The 25,093-nt window shown below is 40.2% G+C and overlaps 2 protein-coding genes across 2 annotated transcripts; both read left to right on the top strand.

Annotated features, from left to right (window-relative positions):
• Positions 1–2,494: 2,494 nt before the first annotated feature.
• LOC115532467 (NLR family CARD domain-containing protein 3-like) lies at positions 2,495–4,303 on the top strand (the record flags this gene model as incomplete). Its single annotated transcript, XM_030342257.1, has 1 exon — positions 2,495–4,303. A coding segment is annotated over one exon (1,809 nt), but the record flags the coding sequence as incomplete, so codon positions are not given.
• A 4,471-nt stretch (positions 4,304–8,774) lies between these two features.
• On the top strand, positions 8,775–11,806 carry LOC115532661 (stonustoxin subunit beta-like). The gene is made up of 4 exons (XM_030342540.1): positions 8,775–8,814; positions 10,064–10,256; positions 10,427–10,473; positions 11,194–11,806. Exons 1-4 carry the CDS (start codon positions 8,775–8,777, stop codon positions 11,757–11,759), a joined length of 846 nt encoding a protein of 281 aa, XP_030198400.1. The 3' UTR covers positions 11,760–11,806.
• The last annotated feature ends 13,287 nt before the right edge of the window (positions 11,807–25,093 follow it).

The raw sequence follows: 25,093 nt of genomic DNA, 5'->3' as shown, positions 1-25,093 counted from the left end.
GAGCTGATCAAGGTGTGTAAATGTCATTTACACACACACATTTGACTTCAGCTCTTCATTAGAAAGCATCTCTTTCTAATGCTTCTGGTGTACTCAGTGAGTTCAGAGTAAAGTTCTCCTTGATGTTTGTTCTGTTCCAGAGGGCTGAGGAGAACGCACACGCTTTTCTAGACAAGGAGCTGAAGAAGCTCTGGAGGGATCTCTTCCCAGATTACCCACCATGCTCAGAGAGTCAGAGGGAGGAGGAGGAGGTGGATGTTAAGAAGGAGGAGCAGAGGAGGCGCGCCATAGAGGGAGTGGTGGACATTACAAAGCTCTGCCTGATGGAGATGAAGCAAGAGGAACTGGCCGACACACTGTGGAGAAGTAAGAGACTCTTATTCTGAAGACAGATGAGAATCTCATCTTTAAAATAGAGAATAATTTAATTTTGAAGAGCAGTATGAGATTCTTATTTGTTCTGTTCAGACATACTGACATAATGTGAGACTTCTACATTTCTAATCTTTCCTTTAATGTGGCGATATCTTTCATCTTCGGGGTTAGATGGTTTAATCCAGATATGTAGTGTTATTGGGAATCCATCAGGTTAAAGGAAGTTAAAGGTCCCGTCGCATGCTATTTTATGGATGCTTTAATAAAGATAGTGGGCCCCTAACACAGCATTTGAAGACGTTCCCGAAATCCAGCTGTGGGGCAGAATTACAGCCACTACGAGTCGCACATTGAGCTTTCCCCAAACGCGCCGTTTCGGTGTCTGTAGCTTTAATGCAAATGAGGAGGAGAGAGGTGGGTCAAGGAGGAGGGAGGGGGTGTGGCCCTAAGCAGCTTGCAGCCACGGTACCATGCGCTCTGTTTACAGTTGATGTATCGCAATGGCGAGGCGCACAAAGCCTTTGGCCGTGTTCTGTAAATATTCTAGAACACTACGGGTGCTCCGGCGGGAGTCCTAGAGTTCTATATCTCAATAATATCACATTATGCGTGGATATCTATATCATATAATATATATTGTCACGGCCAAAGCTGTGTGCGCCTCCAGACGATATTATGAATCTCAAACGACTGCGTCGGGTTCTCCGACGTCTCTGGTTCTACCACGTGAGGTGATGGTCCCTCGGCAGCGGGCAGCGGGGCTCAAGCGGGAGACAATCGCGGAGAACAATCCCTTTCTCCTCCATGTCGTGGTTCTTGTACTTCACCGAGTCAAAGCCAAAGTTCCTTTTCCCCTAAATCCTTCTCAACCATGGCTGAGATAACCCCCAATACGAGTCTCGTTATGGAAATACCAGAGACGAGAGTCTGACGTGTTATGCGCCATCACACCAACAGCAGAACAGTTATCCAAATAACAAAGAAGTGTACAACACTTGCGTTACAGTCCTGGAGCTCTATATCTAAATAATATCATATAATACATAGATATTTATATCATATGCTACAAATTATCATGGCCAAAAGCTGTGTGTGCCTCCAGACGAATCTCAAACCACTGCGTCGGGTTCTCAGACGTCTCTGGTTCTTCCACTTCCACATCAATCTGAAGTCGACTGAACCACGCGCTGCCTGCTGCCCGCTGCCGGCTGCCCGCTGAGATAACCCCAACTACAGTCTTGTTGCGGAAGTACCAGAGGCGTCAAAGAACCGACGTGTTATGCGCTATAACACTAACAGCAGAACGGATATCCAAATAACAAAGAAGTGTACAACACTTGCCTTAAGTGTGTGTAATCACACGCACACACACACACACACACACATGTGGCGCTTGCACGGTCGTAGCTCATTGTCTCGTTGGCGGGCCAAATTCTCCGGGCTGGCAAGGCAGAGAAAGGGGAGGTGGCATGACGACATACAGGGATGCAAGGATATTTATGTTATGACCATTAGGTGGCAGTGTTGGTTACTAGAGCAGATGGAGCTAGACTCAAGAACAACAGAACAAGTGTAACTGGAGAACCATGAAGGCTGGTAAATAAAGAAATACTGAGAAATAACCAAAGTTCTTTATTTGAGAACGCATGACTTTACTGGCGCGTCTGAGCTTCGTTTTTTCAAAGGTGGAGCAGAATGCCTAGTGCTCCTTTTACACCCAACAAAATGTATATAGCTAATGGGGGAGCATAGGTAGGGGAACTCATATTAATGTTAGAAAACCTCAGAAAGTGACATTTTCATGCCATGGGATTTTTAAACATTATAATGCAGATCAACAGCAGATTAACTCAATAGAGAGATGCAACACTATCTTTTCATGTCAGCATAGAAAGTCACTATTTACTGATTCACTATTATTAGACCAATCGTATTGCTGTGAAAATAACTAAATGAAACATTTTGAAACTGTAACATGCAGTTGATCAAGTTGATAATAAGATAATTCCCAGTAACAGTAAATATTGACATGTTTCCATTGGTATCGTCATCATCCACTAACTGATGTCTTCTGTTGTTTTGTCTTTTAGGATCTGCTGCTGTCAAGTGCCAACATAAAATCAAGTCGCATTTGAAGAAGAAGTTCAGGTGTGTGGTTGAGGGAATCGCTAAAGCAGGCCAGCAAACAGATCTGAATGACTTCTACACAGAGCTCTTCATCACAGAGAGAGGCAGTGGAGAGTTCAACCAGGAACATGAGGTCAGACTGATTGAAACAGCTTCCAGGAAACCAGATGAGGAAAGACCAATCAGATGTGAGGACATCTTTAAACCCTTACCTGGACAAGATCAACCAATCAGGACAATAATGACAACTGGAGTTGCCGGCATTGGTAAAACCGTCTTAACACACAAGTTCACTCTGGACTGGGCAGAAGGCAAAACCAACCAGGACATACACTTCACATTTCTCCTCACTTTCAGAGAGCTGAATTTACTGAAAGGGAAAGAGTTTAGCTTGGTTGAACTTCTTCATCACTTCTTTATTGAGACCAAAGAAGCAGGAATCTGCAGATACAACCGGTTTCAAGTTGTCTTCATCTTGGATGGACTGGATGAGTGTCGACTTCCTCTGGACTTCCAGAGAAACCCAATCTGGACTGATGTCACAAAGTCCACCTCGGTAGACGTGCTGCTGACAAACCTCATCAGGGGCGTCCTGCTTCCCTCCGCTCGCATCTGGATAACCACACGCCCTGCGGCAGCCAATCAGATCCCTGCTGAGTGTGTTGACATGGTGACAGAGGTGAGGGGGTTCACCGACCAACAGAAGGAGGAATACTTTAGGAAGAGATTCAGAGAGGAGACGCTGGCCAGCACAATCATCTCCCACGTCAAAAAATCACGAAGCCTCCACATCATGTGTCACATCCCAGTCTTCTGTTGGATCACTGCTACAGTTCTGGAGGACCTCTTCAAAACATCCCAGATAGGAGAAGAGATGCCCAAGACTGTGACTCAGATGTACAGCCATTTCCTGAGGGTTCAGTCTATACAGGGGGACAGGAAGTATCATGGGAGAGCTGAAACAGATCCAGACTGGAGTTCAGAGAGCAGGGAGATCATTATTTCGCTGGGAAAACTGGCTTTTAACCAGCTGGAGAAAGGCAACCTGATCTTCTACGAGGCAGACCTGGCAGAGTGTGACATTGATATCAGAGCAGCCTCAGTGTATTCAGGAGTGTTCACCCAGATTTTTAAAGAGGAATGTGGGCTGTACCAGGATATGGTGTTCTGCTTTGTCCATCTGAGCCTCCAGGAGTTTTTGGCTGCCCTTTATGTCTTTCTGTTCTTCATTGACACTGGGGTCAATCTGCTCTCAGAAGAACCAACAACCTCTGGTGAAGATGAACTCCTCCTTCTCTACAAGAGTGCTGTGGACAAGGCCTTACAGAGTGAGAATGGACACATGGACTTGTTCCTCCGCTTCCTCCTGGGCCTCTCTCTTGAGACCAATCGGAATCTCCTACGAGGTCTGCTGCGAAAAAAAGATAGTAGATCACTGATCACTCGGTTTAAACAAAATCAGCTGAGACAGAGAGGAAGGGGCTCACAGACCATTCAGAAAACAGTGTCTTACATCAAGGAGAAGATAGGTGGAGATCTCTCTCCAGAGAGAAGCATCAATCTTTTCCACTGTCTGAATGAGTTGAACGACCGTTCTCTAGTGGAGCAGATCCAACGGTCCCTAACATCAGGAAGTCTGATCAAAAAACATCTCCCTCCTGATCAGTGGTCAGCTCTGGTCTTCATCTTACTGTCATCAGAAGAGGAGCTGGACGTGTTTGACCTGAAGAAATACTCTGCTTCAGAGGAGGGTCTTCTGAGGATGCTGCCAGTGGTCAAAGCCTCCAAAACATCTCTGTAGGTTCATTAATAACATGTATCACAATACACACAACACAATATACCTGATAGTAGAATATTCACTTTCATGATAGCATAGAAAACATCTTTCGAGGTTATGATATAACTAGTGCTGTCAGTTTAATAGTAGTTATTAATGGCGTTAACGCAAACCAATTTATAGGTGTTAATTTTTTTATTGCGCGAATAACGCTCTTTTGGCTTGGCAAACATTGTCGTTTTTTCGGCTGCTGTCTAGCAAAAACTAGTCATGTTAAAAAAAACAAGCAAGAGTTTTTTTCGAAAGTTCAGTGATTGAAACAAATTGAAGCCTGGGCTATTGAAGTTTTACGGTAGGCCTACCATTGTCATGCACCTGCATGATGTCAAGTGGACCGGGTTGAATTCACTCTGGGTCTCTCTTCTTGTACTTCTCAACACTCTCTGATCTCACTAAAAGGCTAGCAGCACGAAATCAAGGGAGATTTAGAATAGAAAGAAATGTGTGATTAATCGCGAGTTAACTCTAACATTAATGTGATTAATCACGTTTAAATATTTTAATCGCTTGCCAGCACTACTTATAACATGTATCTCAATATAGACAACGTTATATTGTGTGACCATATCTTGGTCCTACCAGACTGTCGTACTTCATTTCCTTTGTACAGAGAGTCTGGACCTACTCAATTGACATACGTTAACTCGCATGAAGGCGGGTGTCTGTTGAAGTTTAAAACTATTGGATCTGCCCAGTGCCGCTCTGGATCTGCCATAACCAATCGCTAACGTTAGGCCGGGAATCACGTTGCGCGCAGGCTGTAAACAAACCAAACACTGGCATGAAGATGTCCGCCAACGAGAGCTGACTTGGTCATTGTTCTCAGCCCCTCCCTCTGTTCGCTGATTGGACGCAGAAAATTAAGACGGAGAAAACCCACGAGGCCCCGTTTACACGAGGACGCTTGCGGGTAAAAACGACAAAATATTTTATCGGAAGTGCCTTTCGGTTAGACGGTGACGGCGTTTTTGGGGCATGAAAACGCATAAATCTGAAACCACCCTCCAGAGGGGAAAAGTTGAAAACGCTCCGCCGTAGCGTTTCCGTCTACACTGCCAAGACGCAAAACACTGCTCAGATCTGCTCACGTCGCGTACGCGTTTACGTCACATACATGTGCCAGTACTAAGAAATAAACTAACATGTCAGATTATTTCCATGCGTCGGACCTTCAAGCTGCTCTGGCAGCTCTAACAAGCGTACAGGAGTCTTTCCACGAAATGTACAGGATATGTACAGATAGTATTACTGAACAGAGAAGGATCTTTTTGATATTTGCGGCATGGATAAGAGAAGGAAGATTCTACGCATGCGCTCAGACATGGCGGTGTTGTGTGATAGTGTATCACAGCACCACCTAGCCGCCTGGCATGCATACTCAATCGAATTCCACACACTTTGGAATTCGTACTTACTGGCCAATGCCAATCGATGGGTCTGGAAATCATTGGCTGGAGTTTTTCGAGCCCTGCCCCTTCCACAGATGATTGACTTGTTTAATTTTCAGTACTTCTAACTCAGTGGCTGTAAGTGGGTTATGAAGGATTTCAAGTAATTTTGCAAAAATGGCCAAAAAAGAGAATTCCATACCCCTTTAAGTTAAAGGCTGTAGAGAAAATACAATGAGAAAGACTGCACGTCTCGTATGTGACGTCACGCTCCCTGCGACTGGCGTGGACAAGACCGACAATCTGCATCGGCATAACTGAAAATCGAAACATGCCCCAACTTGTAATGGTTTTCACCGCTTTCGATGCTGTTATCCTCCCCTTGGAAAAAAGCGCTGAGGTGGAGAAGAGAGATCGCCATGTCTGTACCAGAGTGGTGGTGACGTATATCATTCACGTCAAGAGCAACGAGGGGTTGTAGTTCACAAAGCGGCGTCACACAAAACCTAACATTATCAAACTTTGCGAATTGTTTTTGTTTTCTTTGCATGAAATATTATAATTTAAATCCACCAACAACATATGTGTAATCGAGGGAATAAAAAGACTGGGACCAGAAAATAATTACTTTCTCTCCATTGAAACACACTCATATTTTACGATCTCATAGGTCCTATATGGGGGTCTACCGGAAGGGGCAGACTTATGAGCTCTATAATGACACAAAACACAGAGAGCAGTTCAAAGGGATGGTTTATTTACCTACTAAACTGAACCCCCAGGGTGGGAAAAGGGTCATCCATCTCCTCTAAGGCCGTAACGCGCTTCCAGGCGATCACACAGATCCTGCCTGTAGTGTGCTAGCCTTCCTGGTTCACAGCCCTAGCTTCCCATGTCTGTCGTCTGCTAGCCCTCTAAGCCAAGTACCCTTGCTTAATGATCCCCAGGCTTGCCTCATTAAAGGGGGAAAGTCCATGTAAGGCTTTGGGGTGGAGCCAGCACAGCAGGTTGCCAGACCTACCAGTCCCCTGACTCCTCCCTGCAGTCTGCCACAATATAATAATAATATATATATATATATATTATTATTACATTAAAGGCTGTCATGGCCGTGGTCACCAAGTGCCGCAACGGATCCTGGTAGGGTCGGCGGCACCGAGGCAGTCGTGGTTGTGGGCGATAGGATGTGTGTTTCAGGTGTGTGTGTGGTGCGTTTACATAAAGTCTCTCTCAGGGTCGTGTGGAGTATGGGCCACGAGAGTTGCAAACTCTTATAGCTCCCGTCGCGTCGTTCACGTGCTGCTCGCCACATTATTATTAAAAATGTATTTTTACCATTTATATTTGTCACAACAAACTGACTGGGGTTTTTTGGAGGGGGGGCATGGAGGGGGCTCAGCCTTTTTAGGGGGAGCTTAAGCCCCCGCTAGCCCTCCCCCCCCTTTTGTCGCCTCTGGTTGTAACCCTAATATACAAAAAATCTCTGTAGATGTATGTATTACATTGCATACAATACATAATACTACAATACAAATTCAAACTAATATTCAAAACAGGTCTAAAACGCTACAAAAAAACTCCAATATTGAATAAAAATAAAGATTGAATGTATTGAATAGTACATATTAGTTAAAATAATAAAAACATCTCTAATAAAATATTTCAACATAAGTCCTTCAATATGCTAAAAGTAAATGATGTAAGTTACTTTTCTGTTTATTGTGTGTACAGGCTGAATGGCTGTCAGCTATCAGAGAGATGCTGTGAAGCTCTGGCCTCAGTCATCAGCTCCAACTCCTCTAGTCTGAGAGAGCTGGACCTGAGTACCAATGATCTGCAGGATTCAGGAGTGAAGCTGCTCTCTGCTGGACTGGGGAGTCCACAGTGTACACTGGAAACTCTCAGGTTAGTTTCACTAAATGGTCAAACAGTTACACCACAAGTTCCACATCGGAGGAAGTTAACAGGTCTAATATGTCCTCTCAGGGCGCAAGACACATTTTCTACTAGTGCAACTAACTTTCTCATTTGGTGGCACCCTAACAAATGTGGTCGCACCCATTTATTGAAAAATGTCCATGGTCATGTACCATCAATCTGTGTCCATTCATGTGAACAGATTCACCCATTTTAAATCAGTTGTTAATGTTTTGAATGCATAGGGGGTCTTCTTCTGTTTTTACCGCCAGCGCCTTGACATCTCTTTCCTCACCAACCAACTCTTCCTCCTCCTCCTCCTCAATCAAATACCTACTAATAATAACTGGCTGCTGATTGGATAATATACTCCAATTAGGATTTATTTTCTTCACTGGGTCGTCCAGAATAGCGCATTTCTTCACAGGCTGTTGAATAGTGCTAGTGCTGCGGCGACATTTCAACGAAACTTTGCACGAAGTACAAACCAGTGTTTTAGTTTTCTGATCAAAGCAGAGTGTCTTCATGGGAACTTAAGTGGGTCGTGCTTCCCAATAGAGCGATCACACCGGCGCCGCAATACAGCCGCGCTTTAATTCAGCACTGAACTAAACCTGGTAGTTCATGAAACTTCATGAAACTTAATTTTAAGTCTAATGATATGATTTTTTCATGAACTATGTGAAATTGAACTCTTAATATTTAAAGATCCAGTTTATTAACATTGTATCATTGCAAAATGACTTCAGGTTTAATCATCCTAAAAACGTAATCACAGTTCCTAACATGCTCTGTTTATTGTGTGTGAAGGCTGAATGTAGTTAAAGTAATAAAACATCTCGAATTAAAGTTTTCAACACGTCCTACATTATGTTAACAGTAAAAGATGCAAGTTACTTAAACACAGTTTCTAACATGTTCTGTTCATTATGTGTGCAGGCTTAATGGCTGTCAGCTGTCAGAGACATGCTGTGAAGCTCTGGCCTCAGTTCTCAGCTCCAACTCCTCTAGTCTGAGAGAGCTGGACCTGAGTACCAATGATCTGCAGGATTCAGGAGTGAAGCTGCTCTCTGCTGGACTGGGGAGTCCACACTGTACACTGGAAACTCTGAGGTCAGTTTCACGTAATGGTCAAACAGTTACACCACAAGTTCCACATCGGAGGAAGTTAACAGGTCTAATATGTCCTCTCAGGGCTCAAGACACATTTTCTACTAGTGCAACAAACTTTCTCATTTGGTGGCACCCTAAGAAATGTGGTCGCACCCCTTTATTGAAAAATGTCCATGGTCATGTACCATCAATTTGTGTCCATTCATGTGAACAGATTCACCCATTTTAAATCAGTTATTAATGTTTTCAATGCATAGGGGGTCTTCTTCTGTTTTTACCGCCTGCACCTCGACATCTCTTTCCTCACCAACCAACTCTTCGTCCTCCTCCTCCTCAATCAAATACCTACTAATAATAAATGGCTGCTGATTGGATAATATACTCCAATTAGGATTTATTTTCTTCACTGGGTCGTCCAGAATAGCGCATTTCTTCACAGGCTGTCGAATAGTGCTAGTGCTGCGGCGACATTTCAATGAAACTTTGCACAAAGTACAGACCAGTGTTTTAGTTTTCTGATCAAAGCAGAGTGTCTCCATTGGAACTTAAGTGGGTCGTGCTTCCCAATAGAGCAATCACACCGGTGCCACAATACAGCTGTGTCTTAATTCAGCACTGAACTAAACCTGGTAGTCGATAAAACTTCATGAAACCTTTTTTAAGTATAATGATATGATTTGTTCATGAACTATGTGAAATCAAACTCTTAATATTTAAAGAGCCAGTTTATTAACATTGTATCATTGTAAAATGACTTTGGGTTTAATCATCCTAAAAACTTAATCACAGTTCCTAACACGCTCTGTTTATTTGGGTGGGGGGTCGTGTTTAGCACATACCCTATTCAGGGTCCGTGCTAAACACATTCAGCCTTCACATTGTGTGTGATGGCTGAATGTAGTTAAAGTAATAAAACATCTTGAATTAAAGTTTTCAACACGTCTTTCATTATGTTAACAGTAAAAGATGCAAGTTACTTAAACACAGTTCCTAACGTGTTCTGTTTATTGTGTGTGCAGGCTTAATGGCTGTCATCTGTCAGAGACATGCTGTGAAGCTCTGGCCTCAGTTCTCAGCTTCAACTCCTCTAGTCTGAGAGAGCTGGACCTGAGTACCAATGATCTGCAGGATTCAGGAGTGAAGCTGCTCTCTGCTGGACTGGGGAGTCCGCACTGTACACTGGAAACTCTCAGGTCCGTTTTAATCAACAGTTACACCACAAATTCCACATCAGAGGACATTCAACCGATTTACTTCTAGAAACCTAATAATTCTTGTGTGTGTGTGGGTGTGGGTGTGTGTGTGTGTGTGTGTGTGTGTAGCTTGTCTGGCTGCCTGGTCACACAGGAAGGCTGTGCTTCTCTGGCCTCAGCTCTGAGCTCCAACCCCTCCCATCTGAGAGAGCTGGACCTGAGCTACAATCATCCAGGATGCTCAGGAGCGGCGCTGCTCTCTCCTGGACTGGAGGATCCATGCTGGAGACTGGACACTCTCAGGTATGGAGAGGACAGCTCACCACTCACGGATAAAGTCTCCTATTTAAGCCGCTGCTAGATTATGTGGTTTGAAAAGGCTGCTGTAACTCATGTGGTGTAGAACGTGATGAGACAGCAGATGATGAAGGTCAATATTTCAACATGCTGCTTTCACTTTGATTCCCCCCCAGTGTGGAACACGGTGGAGTGTGGAGGCTGAAACCAGATCTAAAGAAATGTAAGTGTCTGTTTGATTCATCGCAACTCACACTCACTATTGAGATGGAAAGTCCATCCACATAGCAGGAGATGACGTCCGGTCATTCCCATGTGGACTTTGTTTGTATCGTTGTGTGTACATATGTGTACATGTCTATGTATAGTATGTATGAACCAGGTCTATGGTATCAACAGTTAGTTTCCAGCCTGTATGTGAGCTCAGCTGGTTCAGTCTGTGGTATACACAGGCGGATTACAATGGATGTGTATTGGAACCTTTCAAAGTCTAATATCTTGAAAAAATACTATAGCTTAGATATTGGAGGAATAAGCTCACCATGTTGAACGGTTTGGTGTATAATATGTCTAAGTTTTTATCAATATTGTGTGAGAAGATTCAGTTCATACATTTTCTAGGCTTGTTTGAATGACACAGCCACTCACACACGCATGGGATATACATTTAAGTTTAACTTAAATTATCATATAAACAATGTTCACAACTATTTCTAAAGCTATAGCACACTAGTCCACTATAGAAGCTCTGACATGATTTAGTCTTTCTATGTTAGTTGATGTTTGCAGAGTAGATGAACGTGAAGAAGAAGAGGAAGAATGCCAGAGTAACATTACTAGGGATGATGATGATGATGATAATGATGATGATGATGATGATGATGATGATGATGATGATGATGAGGAATGGTTCAGCAGCTAATCATGTCTTGTGCTCCCTCAGATGCCTGTGAACTCACACTGGACCCAAACACAGCCCACAGAGAACTCTCTCTGTCTGAGGACAACAGAAAGGTGACGCGGGTTGCAATGGTCCAGTCGTATCCGGATCACCCAGAGAGATTTGAGTCCTCTCCCCAGGTGTTGTGTAAAGAGGGTCTGACTGGCCGATGTTACTGGGAGGTAGAGTGTGTAGGATTTGTTGCTATGGGAGTGACATACAGCGGAATCACAAGGAGAGGAGGGGGTGTAGACAGCGAGCTTGGAAAAAACAACAAGTCCTGGCGTCTTCTTTGCGATGTTGGTTGTTACGTTGCCGTGTACAACGGTAGAGGAACAGCCAAACGTCTACCCCCCCCTCACTCTACCAGAGTAGGAGTGTATCTGGACCGGCCTGCTGGCACTCTGTCCTTCTACAGAGTGTCCCCAGGTGGAGGAGGGTCCTCAGACACACTGACACACATCCACACCTTCCGGGCCTCCTTCACCCAGGAGGACCTCCTGCCTGCGTTTGGGTTATGGGGGGATGAGGGTGACTCAGCGTCTCAAGTTACACTGTGTAAGTTATAGTCTCTCTCTCTCTCTCTCTCTCTCTCTCTCTCTCCGAGTCTGAGGACATACATGAATGCACACATGCATATATTAACGCACACACACGCATATATTAACACAAACACGTGTGCATATATTACACACACATGCATATATAAACACATACACATATGTACAGACACACACACATATTAAGACACGCAAACACACACACATATAAACACATGCTCGCACGCACACACACACACACACACATAAACACACATGCGTGCGCACACACAAAACGCTTATATAAACACACATGACACGAGTATATGAACACACACACACATATATGAACACACACACGTATATATGAACACACTCACCCGCGCACGCTCACACACACACAAATACACAAATTATGTAAACACACACACACACATGCATATGTAAACGCACGCACATTCACACACACACACACACACACACACACACACACACACACACACATATAAACACTCAAATATACACAAACATGCGCACATACACATGCAGTTATGAACACACACACACACATGCAGATATAAACACACACACGCACGCATGCATTTGTAATGAACACACACACACCCACACAGACTACACACACATCTATATATAAACACACACTCTGTGTTTCGTAATTAAAATTCATGTACGTTTTCTTGGACTTCTGAAAGTTGATTAATTATTGATTGATGGTAAATCTAAACATGTATATGATACAATACTGTGTATATTTTCAGACGTTAATAGTTTCATACGGCACGGCTCTGATATCAGTTTATATTTTGAGCCTTTTTAAGCCTAACATGGAACCTGATTTAAAGCAGATTTAATGTTATATTCATAATGCAAGCGGTCTGGGAAAGGCTGTTGATCATGTTGTGATGACTTTAAACTGAGTATTGATTCTTGTGTTCTGGTGGGAACAACACAGCAGCAGAATGTTTATGATTAGTAATGCATACCTGTTTATGATTAGTTATGTCTGCTGCTTTTATTGTTTAAGTCCTTGTATTTATTGTGTTCATGTAATTGACTGTTCTTCTATTGTTTGAGTCCTTGTGTTTATTGTGTACATGTTAGGGACTGTTTTTCTGTTTGGTTAATAAAGCATAATGGTGATAATCAACTCAGAGGATTCACTGAATGTTGTCTGTGTTCAGCAGAGGATCAGTTTACACTTTAAGGTCGGGGTTCACTTAATAAAAAGCACAACAGAGGCTTTGTCTACCCTACAAGGTCTGTAGTCTCTGTAGGTCTGTAGTCTCTGTAGTCTCTGTAGGTCTGTAGTCTCTGTAGGTCTGTAGTCTCTGTAGGTCTGTAGTCTCTGTAGGTCTGTAGTCTCTGTAGGTCTGTAGTCTTTGTAGGAGGTCTGAAGTCTCTGTAGAAGGTCTGTAGTCTCTCTGTAGAAGGTCTGTGTAGGGCTGTAGTCTCTTTAGAAGGTCTTTAGGGTCTCTGTGGAAGGTCTGTAGGTCTTTAGTCTCTGTAATAATAATAATAATACATTTAATTTAGAGGCGCCTTTCAAGACACCCAAGGTCACCTTACAGAGCATATGGTCATCATAAATCGTTTAAAAAACAAGACATTGTGGAAAAAATAAATAAATAAATAAACATAAAAAATAAAAGATAAATAAAACAAAAACAAGACAAAACAAAACAAACAAACAATCAAAACAGTGATCAGTTAGACGTTGTGTGCGAGTTTGAACAGGTGAGTTTTGAGTTGTGACTTGAAGGTTGTAATGGTGTCTGACTGTTTTATGTGTGGGGGGAGGGAGTTCCAGAGCCTGGGTGCTGAACAGCTGAATGACCGGGCACCCATCTGTAGGTCTGTAGTCTCTGTGGAAGGTCTGTAGTCTCTGTAGGAGTTCTGTAGGTCTCTGTAGAAGGTCTGTAGTCTCTCTGTAGAAGGTCTGTCTCTCTGTAGAAGGTCTGTAGTCTCTGTAGAAGGTCTGTAGTCTCTGTAGAAGGTCTGTAGTCTCTGTAGAAGGTCTGTAGTCTCTCTGTAGAAGGTCTGTCTCTCTGTAGAAGGTCTGTCGTCTCTGTAGAAGGTCTGTCTCTCTGTAGAAGGTCTGTAGTCTCTGTAGGAGGTCTGTAGTCTCTCTGTAGAAGGTGTGAAGTCTCTCTGTAGGGCTGTAGTCTCTGTAGAAGGTCTTTAGGGTCTCTGTGGAAGGTCTGTAGTCTCTGTAGGAGTTCTGTAGGTCTCTGTAGAAGGTCTGTAGTCTCTGTATGCCGAACATGGAGTTGGAAGAGGCGTTGATGTGCTTCTTTAACCACATAGCCGGTGTGTTGGTCCCAGGTGACTGCATCACTGCATGGAACATATCCACTGGGTTCAGAGGTCAAAGGGCAGAGCTCTGAATCCCCAGGAGGAGAGCTATGAGGGTCGTGTTGTAGCGCTCCAGTTCAGAACAAGTGGAGAACCTGGCGTTCTTTGGAAGAAAATTAACAAAAAAATAAAGATTAAAGATTCTGAAACCCTAAACCCTCTGAATACTGAGTGACATCACGTTACAATGGTTGTAAGCTCTGCTGCTTTGATAAGACCAGCGACGCGGGAAGTGGGGGTGCTTAGGGTGCTGCAACACCCCCCCCCTGGCGGCCCCTGGCTGTAACTGCAAGTGAGAAAGTTTAGTGAACAAATCAATACTTTTATTTATTTTTGTATAATTTTATCATACAACATGATTTTTCATTCAATTATTGACATCCACCCATTTTATGATATTTATGATATTATCATTTCATTTTATTTAGAACATTGTCTGTGTAGGCTGACGTAGGCTATGACGCACAATGCAGAACTGTCCATTGCTGAATATGGTACTATGCTGATTTTACATAAGCATGGTGTTCAACATCTGTTGTAGTGAACATTCTAAAACTGGTGTAAAATGTTGCTGCCATATTAATAGACACGTTGAATGTTATCGTTTTGATTCTGGAATCCCGCGCGTAAACTGGTTGGCAAAAAAAGAGCAAAGACGGACGGTTCACTTGATGGAGTTGTCTGATATGAGGTCACTTTCCTCATATCAGACAACTCGTAACTCTGGATGAAAATGAAGGCTTTCTTTTATTGTCACTTTCCTTTGTAAACCTTTAGAAATAACCTCCTGAAGCTGTGTATAATTCCGGACCGCAACGGCTTGTCGGCATGTTGTTAGTGTGTGAAATTCAGCACAGTATCAGCCGGGTTGACTCTAATTTCCACATTGTTTACTTGCTAACGTTTGTGAATAACAGTGGCTAGTTGGCAGAACTCTTTTTGGACACCAGTAGAGTGTTTATCAGAGCGGAGCCCTGAATGTGACGTCACCCGTCATCCCTTCTCTGTAAACAATGGATGTTGCGCAGCATTTATTATGACGTCATTATATAGACTCTCTTTCAGCACCCCCCCTCGGACTGACTTACCGCGTGCCTGGTGTTACCCCCTATGTTTTATTCGATACATTTCGACAGTGTTTCCCCTTATGGGTTTTTCATGACGATGGATGAAAAAACGACTGTGTTACCCTTCACGTTCATTTGATAAAAAAGACAGTGTTACCCCCTAGGTTTTTTTTCCCATGATGACTGATGAAAAACAACAGCATTACCCCTTATATTTTATTTGACAAGGAATGTTTATATGTTTTTTTTGATGACGGCCGATAAAAAACGACAGTGTTACCCCATATGTTTTTTTTGATGACGGCCGATAAAAAACGACAGTGTTACCCCCTATGTTTTTTTTGATGACGGCCGATAAAAAACGACAGTGTTTCCCCTTATGTTATTTTTGATGACGGCCGATAAAAAACAACAGTGTTACCCCTTATGTTTTTTTTGATGACGGCCGATAAAAAACGACAGTGTTACCCCTTACATTTTATTTGATGACTTGGGATAAAAAAAGACAGTGTTATCCCTTATGTTTTTTTTTCATGACGACCAATAAAAAACAACAGTGTTACCCCTTATGTTTTTTTTGATGACGGCCGATAAAAAACGACAGTGTTACTCCTTATGTTTTTTTTGATGACAGCCGATAAAAAACGACAGTGTTACCCCTTATGTTTTTTTTGATAAAAAACAACATTGTTAACCCTCATGTTTTTTTTGATGACGGCCGATAAAAACCGACAGTGTTACCCCTTACGTAATTTTTGATAAAAAACGACAGTGTTACCCTTTATGTTTTTTTTGATGACGGCCGATAAAAAACGACAGTGTTACCCCTTATGTTTTTTTTTATGACGGCCGATAAAAAACGACAGTGTTACCCCTTATGTTTTTTTTGATGACGGCCGATAAAAAACGACAGTGTTACCCCTTATGTTTTTTTTTGATAAAAAACAACATTGTTACCCCTTATGTTTTTTTTGATGACGGCCGATAAAAACCGACAGTGTTACCCCTTATGTTTTTTTTGATCAAAAACGACAGTGTTACCCCTTATGTTTTTTTTGATGACGGCCGATAAAAACAACAGTGTTACCCCTTATGTTTTTTTTGATAAAAAACGACAGTGTTACCCCTTATGTTTTTTTTGATGACGGCCGATAAAAAACGACAGTGTTACCCCTTATGTTTTTTTTGATAAAAAACGACAGTGTTACCCCTCATGTTTTTTTTGATGACGGCCGATAAAAAACGACAGTGTTACCCCATATGTTTTTTTTGATGACGGCCGATAAAAAAGGACAGTGTTACCCCTCATGTTTTTTTTGATAAAAAACGACAGTGTTACCCCTTATGTTTTTTTTGATGACGGCCGATAAAAAACAACAGTGTTACCCCTCATGTTTTTTTTGATGACGGCTGATAAAAAACGACAGTGTTACCCCTTACGTTTTATTTGATGACTTGGAATAAAAAACAACAGTGTTACCCCTTATGTTTTTAATTGTACTATAATCTCCCAGCTAAGATGAGCTGGGGATCAAACAACCAACCTTTCAGTTTCAAGACAACTGCTCTGCCTACTGAGCTAAGCTGCCCAAGCTTTGATAATAAACAACAGTGTCACATCTTATTATTTATTTGATGACGGCCCATAAAAAACGACAGTGTTACCCCTTATGTTTTTTTTGATAAAAAACAACAGTGTTACCCCTTATGTTTTTTTTGATGACGGCCGATAAAAAACGGCAGTGTTACCCCTTATGTTTTTTTTGATAAAAAACGACAGTGTTACCCCTTATGTTTTTTTTGATGACGGCCGATAAAAAACGACAGTGTTACCCCTTATGTTTTTTTTGATAAAACACGACAGTGTTACCCCTTATGTTTTTTTTGATGACGGCCGATAAAAAACGACAGTGTTACCCCTTATGTTTTTTTTGATAAAAAACGACAGTGTTACCCCTTATGTTTTTTTTGATGACGGCCGATAAAAAACGACAGTGTTACCCCTTATGTTTTTTTTGATGACGGCCGATAAAAAACGACAGTGTTACCCCTTATGTTTTTTTTGATGACGGCCGATAAAAAACGACAGTGTTACCCCTTATGTTTTTTTTGATGACGGCCGATAAAAAACGACAGTGTTACCCCTTATGTTTTTTTTGATAAAAAACGACAGTGTTACCCCTTACGTTTTTTTTGATGACGGCCGATAAAAAACGGCAGTGTTACCCCTTATGTTTTTTTTGATGACGGCCGATAAAAAACGACAGTGTTACCCCTTATGTTTTTTTGATAAAAAACGACAGTGTTACCCCTTACGTTTTATTTGATGACTTGGAATAAAAAACATCAGTGTTACCCCTTATGTTTTTAATTGAACTATAATCTCCCAGCTAGGAGGAGCTGGGGATCAAACAACCAACCTTTCAGTTTCAAGACAACTGCCCTGCCTACTGAGCTAAGCCGCCCAAGCTTTGATAATAAACAACAGTGTCACATCTTATTATTTATTTGATGACGGCCCATAAAAAACGACAGTGTTACCCCTTATGTTTTTTTTGATAAAAAACAACAGTGTTACCCCTTATGTTTTTTTTGATGACGGCCGATAAAAAACGACAGTGTTACCCCTTATGTTTTTTTTGATAAAAAACGACAGTGTTACTCCTTATGTTTTTTTTGATGACGGCCGATAAAAAACGACAGTGTTACCCCTCATGTTTTTTTTGATAAAAAACGACAGTGTTACCCCTTATGTTTTTTTTGATAAAAAACGACAGTGTTGCCCCTTACGTTTTTTTTGATGACGGCCGATAAAAAACGACAGTGTTACCCCTTATGTTTTTTTTGATAAAAAACGACAGTGTTACCCCTTATGTTTTTTTTGATAAGAAATGACAGTGTTACCCCTTATGTTTTTTTTGATGACGGCCGATAAAAAACGACAGTGTTACCCCTTATGTTTTTTTTGATAAAACACGACAGTGTTACCCCTTATGTTTTTTTTGATGACGGCCGATAAAAAACGACAGTGTTACCCCTTATGTTTTTTTTGATAAAAAACGACAGTGTTACCCCTTATGTTTTTTTTGATGACGGCCGATAAAAAACGACAGTGTTACCCCTTATGTTTTTTTTGATGACGGCCGATAAAAAACGACAGTGTTACCCCTTATGTTTTTTTTGATGACGGCCGATAAAAAACGACAGTGTTACCCCTTATGTTTTTTTTGATGACGGCCGATAAAAAACGACAGTGTTACCCCTTATGTTTTTTTTGATAAAAAACGACAGTGTTACCCCTTACGTTTTTTTTGATGACGGCCGATAAAAAACGGCAGTGTTACCCCTTATGTTTTTTTTGATGACGGCCGATAAAAAACGACAGTGTTACCCCTTATGTTTTTTTGATAAAAAACGACAGTGTTACCCCTTACGTTTTATTTGATGACTTGGAATAAAAAACATCAGTGTTACCCCTTATGTTTTTAATTGAACTATAATCTCCCAGCTAGGAGGAGCTGGGGATCAAACAACCAACCTTTCAGTTTCAAGACAACTGCCCTGCCTACTGAGCTAAGCCGCCCAAGCTTTGATAATAAACAACAGTGTCACATCTTATTATTTATTTGATGACGGCCCATAAAAAACGACAGTGTTACCCCTTATGTTTTTTTTGATAAAAAACAACAGTGTTACCCCTTATGTTTTTTTTGATGACGGCCGATAAAAAACGACAGTGTTACCCCTTATGTTTTTTTTGATAAAAAACGACAGTGTTACTCCTTATGTTTTTTTTGATGACGGCCGATAAAAAACGACAGTGTTACCCCTCATGTTTTTTTTGATAAAAAACGACAGTGTTACCCCTTATGTTTTTTTTGATAAAAAACGACAGTGTTGCCCCTTACGTTTTTTTTGATGACGGCCGATAAAAAACGACAGTGTTACCCCTTATGTTTTTTTTGATAAAAAACGACAGTGTTACCCCTTATGTTTTTTTTGATAAAAAACGACAGTGTTACCCCTTATGTTTTTTTTGATAAAAAACGACAGTGTTACCCCTCATGTTTTTTTTGATGACGGCCGATAAAAAACGACAGTGTTACCCCATATGTTTTTTTTGATGACGGCCGATAAAAAAGGACAGTGTTACCCCTCATGTTTTTTTTGATAAAAAACGACAGTGTTACCCCTTATGTTTTTTTTGATGACGGCCGATAAAAAACAACAGTGTTACCCCTCATGTTTTTTTTGATGACGGCTGATAAAAAACGACAGTGTTACCCCTTACGTTTTATTTGATGACTTGGAATAGAAAACAACAGTGTTACCCCTTATGTTTTTAATTGTACTATAATCTCCCAGCTAAGATGAGCTGGGGATCAAACAACCAACCTTTCAGTTTCAAGACAACTGCTCTGCCTACTGAGCTAAGCTGCCCAAGCTTTGATAATAAACAACAGTGTCACATCTTATTATTTATTTGATGACGGCCCATAAAAAACGACAGTGTTACCCCTTATGTTTTTTTTGATAAAAAACAACAGTGTTACCCCTTATGTTTTTTTTGATGACGGCCGATAAAAAACGGCAGTGTTACCCCTTATGTTTTTTTTGATAAAAAACGACAGTGTTACCCCTTATGTTTTTTTTGATGACGGCCGATAAAAAACGACAGTGTTACCCCTTATGTTTTTTTTGATAAAACACGACAGTGTTACCCCTTATGTTTTTTTTGATGACGGCCGATAAAAAACGACAGTGTTACCCCTTATGTTTTTTTTGATAAAAAACGACAGTGTTACCCCTTATGTTTTTTTTGATGACGGCCGATAAAAAACGACAGTGTTACCCCTTATGTTTTTTTTGATGACGGCCGATAAAAAACGACAGTGTTACCCCTTATGTTTTTTTTGATGACGGCCGATAAAAAACGACAGTGTTACCCCTTATGTTTTTTTTGATGACGGCCGATAAAAAACGACAGTGTTACCCCTTATGTTTTTTTTGATAAAAAACGACAGTGTTACCCCTTACGTTTTTTTTGATGACGGCCGATAAAAAACGGCAGTGTTACCCCTTATGTTTTTTTTGATGACGGCCGATAAAAAACGACAGTGTTACCCCTTATGTTTTTTTGATAAAAAACGACAGTGTTACCCCTTACGTTTTATTTGATGACTTGGAATAAAAAACATCAGTGTTACCCCTTATGTTTTTAATTGAACTATAATCTCCCAGCTAGGAGGAGCTGGGAATCAAACAACCAACCTTTCAGTTTCAAGACAACTGCCCTGCCTACTGAGCTAAGCCGCCCAAGCTTTGATAATAAACAACAGTGTCACATCTTATTATTTATTTGATGACGGCCCATAAAAAACGACAGTGTTACCCCTTATGTTTTTTTTGATAAAAAACAACAGTGTTACCCTTTATGTTTTTTTTGATGACGGCCGATAAAAAACGACAGTGTTACCCCTTATGTTTTTTTTGATAAAAAATGACAGTGTTACTCCTTATGTTTTTTTTGATGACGGCCGATAAAAAACGACAGTGTTACCCCTCATGTTTTTTTTGATAAAAAACGACAGTGTTACCCCTTATGTTTTTTTTGATAAAAAACGACAGTGTTGCCCCTTACGTTTTTTTTGATGACGGCCGATAAAAAACGACAGTGTTACCCCTTATGTTTTTTTTGATAAAAAACGACAGTGTTACCCCTTATGTTTTTTTTGATAAGAAATGACAGTGTTACCCCTTATGTTTTTTTTGATGACGGCCGATAAAAAACGACAGTGTTACCCCTTATGTTTTTTTTGATAAAAAACGACAGTGTTACCCCTTATGTTTTTTTTGATGACGGCCGATAAAAAACGACAGTGTTACCCCTTATGTTTTTTTTAATGACGGCCGATAAAAAACGACAGTGTTACCCCTTATGTTTTTTTTGATAAAAAACGACAGTGTTACCCCTTATGTTTTTTTTGATAAGAAATGACAGTGTTACCCCTTATGTTTTTTTTGATGACGGCCGATAAAAAACGACAGTGTTACCCCTTATGTTTTTTTTGATAAAAAACGACAGTGTTACCCCTTATGTTTTTTTTGATGACGGCCGATAAAAAACGACAGTGTTACCCCTTATTTTTTTTTGATAAAAAATGACAGTGTTACCCCTTATGTTTTTTTTGATAAAAAACGACAGTGTTACCCCTTATCTTTTTTTTGATGACGGCCGATAAAAAACGACAGTGTTACCCCTTATGTTTTTTTTGATAAAACACGACAGTGTTACCCCTTATGTTTTTTTTGATGACGGCCGATAAAAAACAACAGTGTTACCCCTTATGTTTTTTTTGATGACGGCCGATAAAAAACGACAGTGTTACCCCTTATGTTTTTTTTGATGACGGCTGATAAAAAACGACAGTGTTACCCCTTACGTTTTATTTGATGACTTGGAATAAAAAATATCAGTGTAACCCCCTATGTTTTTAATTGTACTATAATCTCCCAGCTAGGAGGAGCTGGGGATCAAACAACCAACCTTTCAGTTTCAAGACAACTGCTCTGCCTACTGAGCTAAGCCGCCCAAGCTTTGCTAATAAACAACAGTGTCACATCTTATTATTTATTTGATGACGGCCCATAAAAAACGACAGTGTTACCCCTTATGTTTTTTTTGATAAAAAACAACAGTGTTACCCCTTATGTTTTTTTTGATGACGGCCGATAAAAAACAACAGTGTTACCCCTTATGTTTTTTTTGATAAAAAACAACAGTGTTACCCCTTATGTTTTTTTTGATGACGGCCGATAAAAAACGACAGTGTTACCCCTTATGTTTTTTTTGATAAAAAACGACAGTGTTACCCCTTATGTTTTTTTTGATGACGGCCGATAAAAAACGACAGTGTTACCCCTTATGTTTTTTTTGATAAAAAACGACAGTGTTACCCCTTATGTTTTTTTTGATAAAAAACGACAGTGTTACCCCTTATGTTTTTTTTGATGACGGCCGATAAAAAACGACAGTGTTACCCCTTATGTTTTTTTTTTGATAAAAAACGACAGTGTTACCCCTTATGTTTTATTTGATGACGGCCGATAAAAAACGACAGTGTTACCCCTTATGTTTTTTTTGATAAAAAACGACAGTGTTACCCCTTATGTTTTTTTTGATAAAAAACGACAGTGTTACCCCTTATGTTTTTTTTGATGACGGCCGATAAAAAACGACAGTGTTACCCCTTACGTTTTTTTTGATGACGGCCGATAAAAAACGACAGTGTTACCCTTATGTTTTTTTTGATAAAAAACGACAGTGTTACCCCTTATGTTTTTTTTGATAAGAAATGACAGTGTTACCCCTTATGTTTTTTTTGATGACGGCCGATAAAAAACGACAGTGTTACCCCTTATGTTTTTTTTGATAAAAAACGACAGCGTTACCCCTTATGTTTTTTTTGATGACGGCCGATAAAAAACGACAGTGTTACCCCTTATGTTTTTTTTGATGACGGCCGATAAAAAACGACAGTGTTACCCCTAATGTTTTTTTTGATAAAAAACGACAGTGTTACCCCTTATGTTTTTTTTGATGACGGCCGATAAAAAATGACAGTGTTACCCCTTATGTTTTTTTTAATGACGGCCGATAAAAAAGGACAGTGTTACCCCTTATGTTTTTTTGGATTAAAAACCACAGTGTTACCCCTTATGTTTTTTTTGATGACGGCCGATAAAAAACGACAGTGTTACCCCATATGTTTTTTTTGATAAAAAACGACAGTGTTACCCCTTATGTTTTTTTTGATAAAAAACGACAGTGTTACCCCTTACGTTTTTTTTGATGACGGCCGATAAAAAACGACAGTGTTACCCCTTATGTTTTTTTTGATAAAAAACGACAGTGTTACCCCTTATGTTTTTTTTGATAAGAAATGACAGTGTTACCCATTATGTTTTTTTTGATGACGGCCGATAAAAAACGACAGTGTTACCCCTTATGTTTTTTTTGATAAAAAACGACAGTGTTACCCCTTATGTTTTTTTTGATGACGGCCGATAAAAAACGACAGTGTTACCCCTTATGTTTTTTTTTTGATAAAAAACCACAGTGTTACCCCTTATGTTTTTTTTGATGACGGCCGATAAAAAACGACAGTGTTACCCCTTATGTTTTTTTTGATAAAAAACGACAGTGTTACCCCTTATGTTTTTTTTGATAAAAAACGACAGTGTTACCCCTTATGTTTTTTTTGATGACGGCCGATAAAAAACGACAGTGTTACCCCTTACGTTTTTTTTGATGACGGCCGATAAAAAACGACAGTGTTACCCCTTATGTTTTTTTTGATAAAAAACGACAGTGTTACCCCTTATGTTTTTTTTGATAAGAAATGACAGTGTTACCTCTTATGTTTTTTTTGATGACGGCCGATAAAAAACGACAGTGTTACCCCTTATGTTTTTTTTGATAAAAAACGACAGTGTTACCCCTTATGTTTTTTTTGATGACGGCCGATAAAAAACGACAGTGTTACCCCTTATGTTTTTTTTGATGACGGCCGATAAAAAACGACAGTGTTACCCCATATGTTTTTTTTGATAAAAAACGACAGTGTTACCCCTTATGTTTTTTTTGATGGCGGCCGATAAAATATGACAGTGTTACCCCTTATGTTTTTTTTGATTAAAAACCACAGTGTTACCCCTTATGTTTTTTTTGATGACGGCCGATAAAAAACGACAGTGTTACCCCATATGTTTTTTTTGATAAAAAACGACAGTGTTACCCCTTATGTTTTTTTTGATAAAAAACGACAGTGTTACCCCTTACGTTTTTTTTGATGACGGCCGATAAAAAACGACAGTGTTACCCCTTATGTTTTTTTTGATAAAAAACGACAGTGTTACCCCTTATGTTTTTTTTGATGACGGCCGATAAAAAACGACAGTGTTACCCCTTACGTTTTTTTTGATAAAAAACGACAGTGTTACCCCTTATGTTTTTTTTGATACAGAACGACAGTGTTACCCCTTATGTTTTTTTTGATGACGGCCGATAAAAAACGACAGTGTTACCCCTTATGTTTTTTTTAATGACGGCCGATAAAAAACGACAGTGTTACCCCTTATGTTTTTTTTGATAAAAAACGACAGTGTTACCCCTTATGTTTTTTTTGATGACGGCCGATAAAAAACGGCAGTGTTACCCCTTATGTTTTTTTTGATAAAAAACGACAGTGTTACCCCTTATGTTTTTTTTGATGACGGCCGATAAAAAACGACAGTGTTACCCCTTATGTTTTTTTTGATAAAACACGACAGTGTTACCCCTTATGTTTTTTTTGATGACGGCCGATAAAAAACGACAGTGTTACCCCTTATGTTTTTTTTGATAAAAAACGACAGTGTTACCCCTTATGTTTTTTTTGATAAAAAACGACAGTGTTACCCCTTACGTTTTTTTTGATGACGGCCGATAAAAAACGACAGTGTTACCCCTTATGTTTTTTTTGATGACGGCCGATAAAAAACGACAGTGTTACCCCTTATGTTTTTTTTGATAAAAAACGACAGTGTTACCCCTTATGTTTTTTTTGATGAAGGCCGATAAAAAACGACAGTGTTACGCCTTATGTTTTTTTTGATAAAAAACGACAGTGTTACCCCTTATGTTTTTTTTGATAAAAAACGACAGTGTTACCCCTTATGTTTTTTTTGATGACGGCCGATAAAAAACGACAGTGTTACCCCTTATGTTTTTTTTGATGACGGCCGATAAAAAACGACAGTGTTACCCCTTATGTTTTTTTTGATAAAAAACGACAGTGTTACCCCTTATGTTTTTCTTGATGACGGCCGATAAAAAACAGCGGTGTTACCCCTTATGTTTTTAATTGTACTATAATCTCCGAG

This window comes from Gadus morhua, chromosome 19 (assembly GCF_902167405.1).
Source record: "Gadus morhua chromosome 19, gadMor3.0, whole genome shotgun sequence".
Taxonomy (NCBI): domain Eukaryota; kingdom Metazoa; phylum Chordata; class Actinopteri; order Gadiformes; family Gadidae; genus Gadus; species Gadus morhua.
The sequence above is the reverse complement of the archived record's forward strand: the minus strand, read 5'-3'. Positions and strand labels throughout refer to the sequence as shown.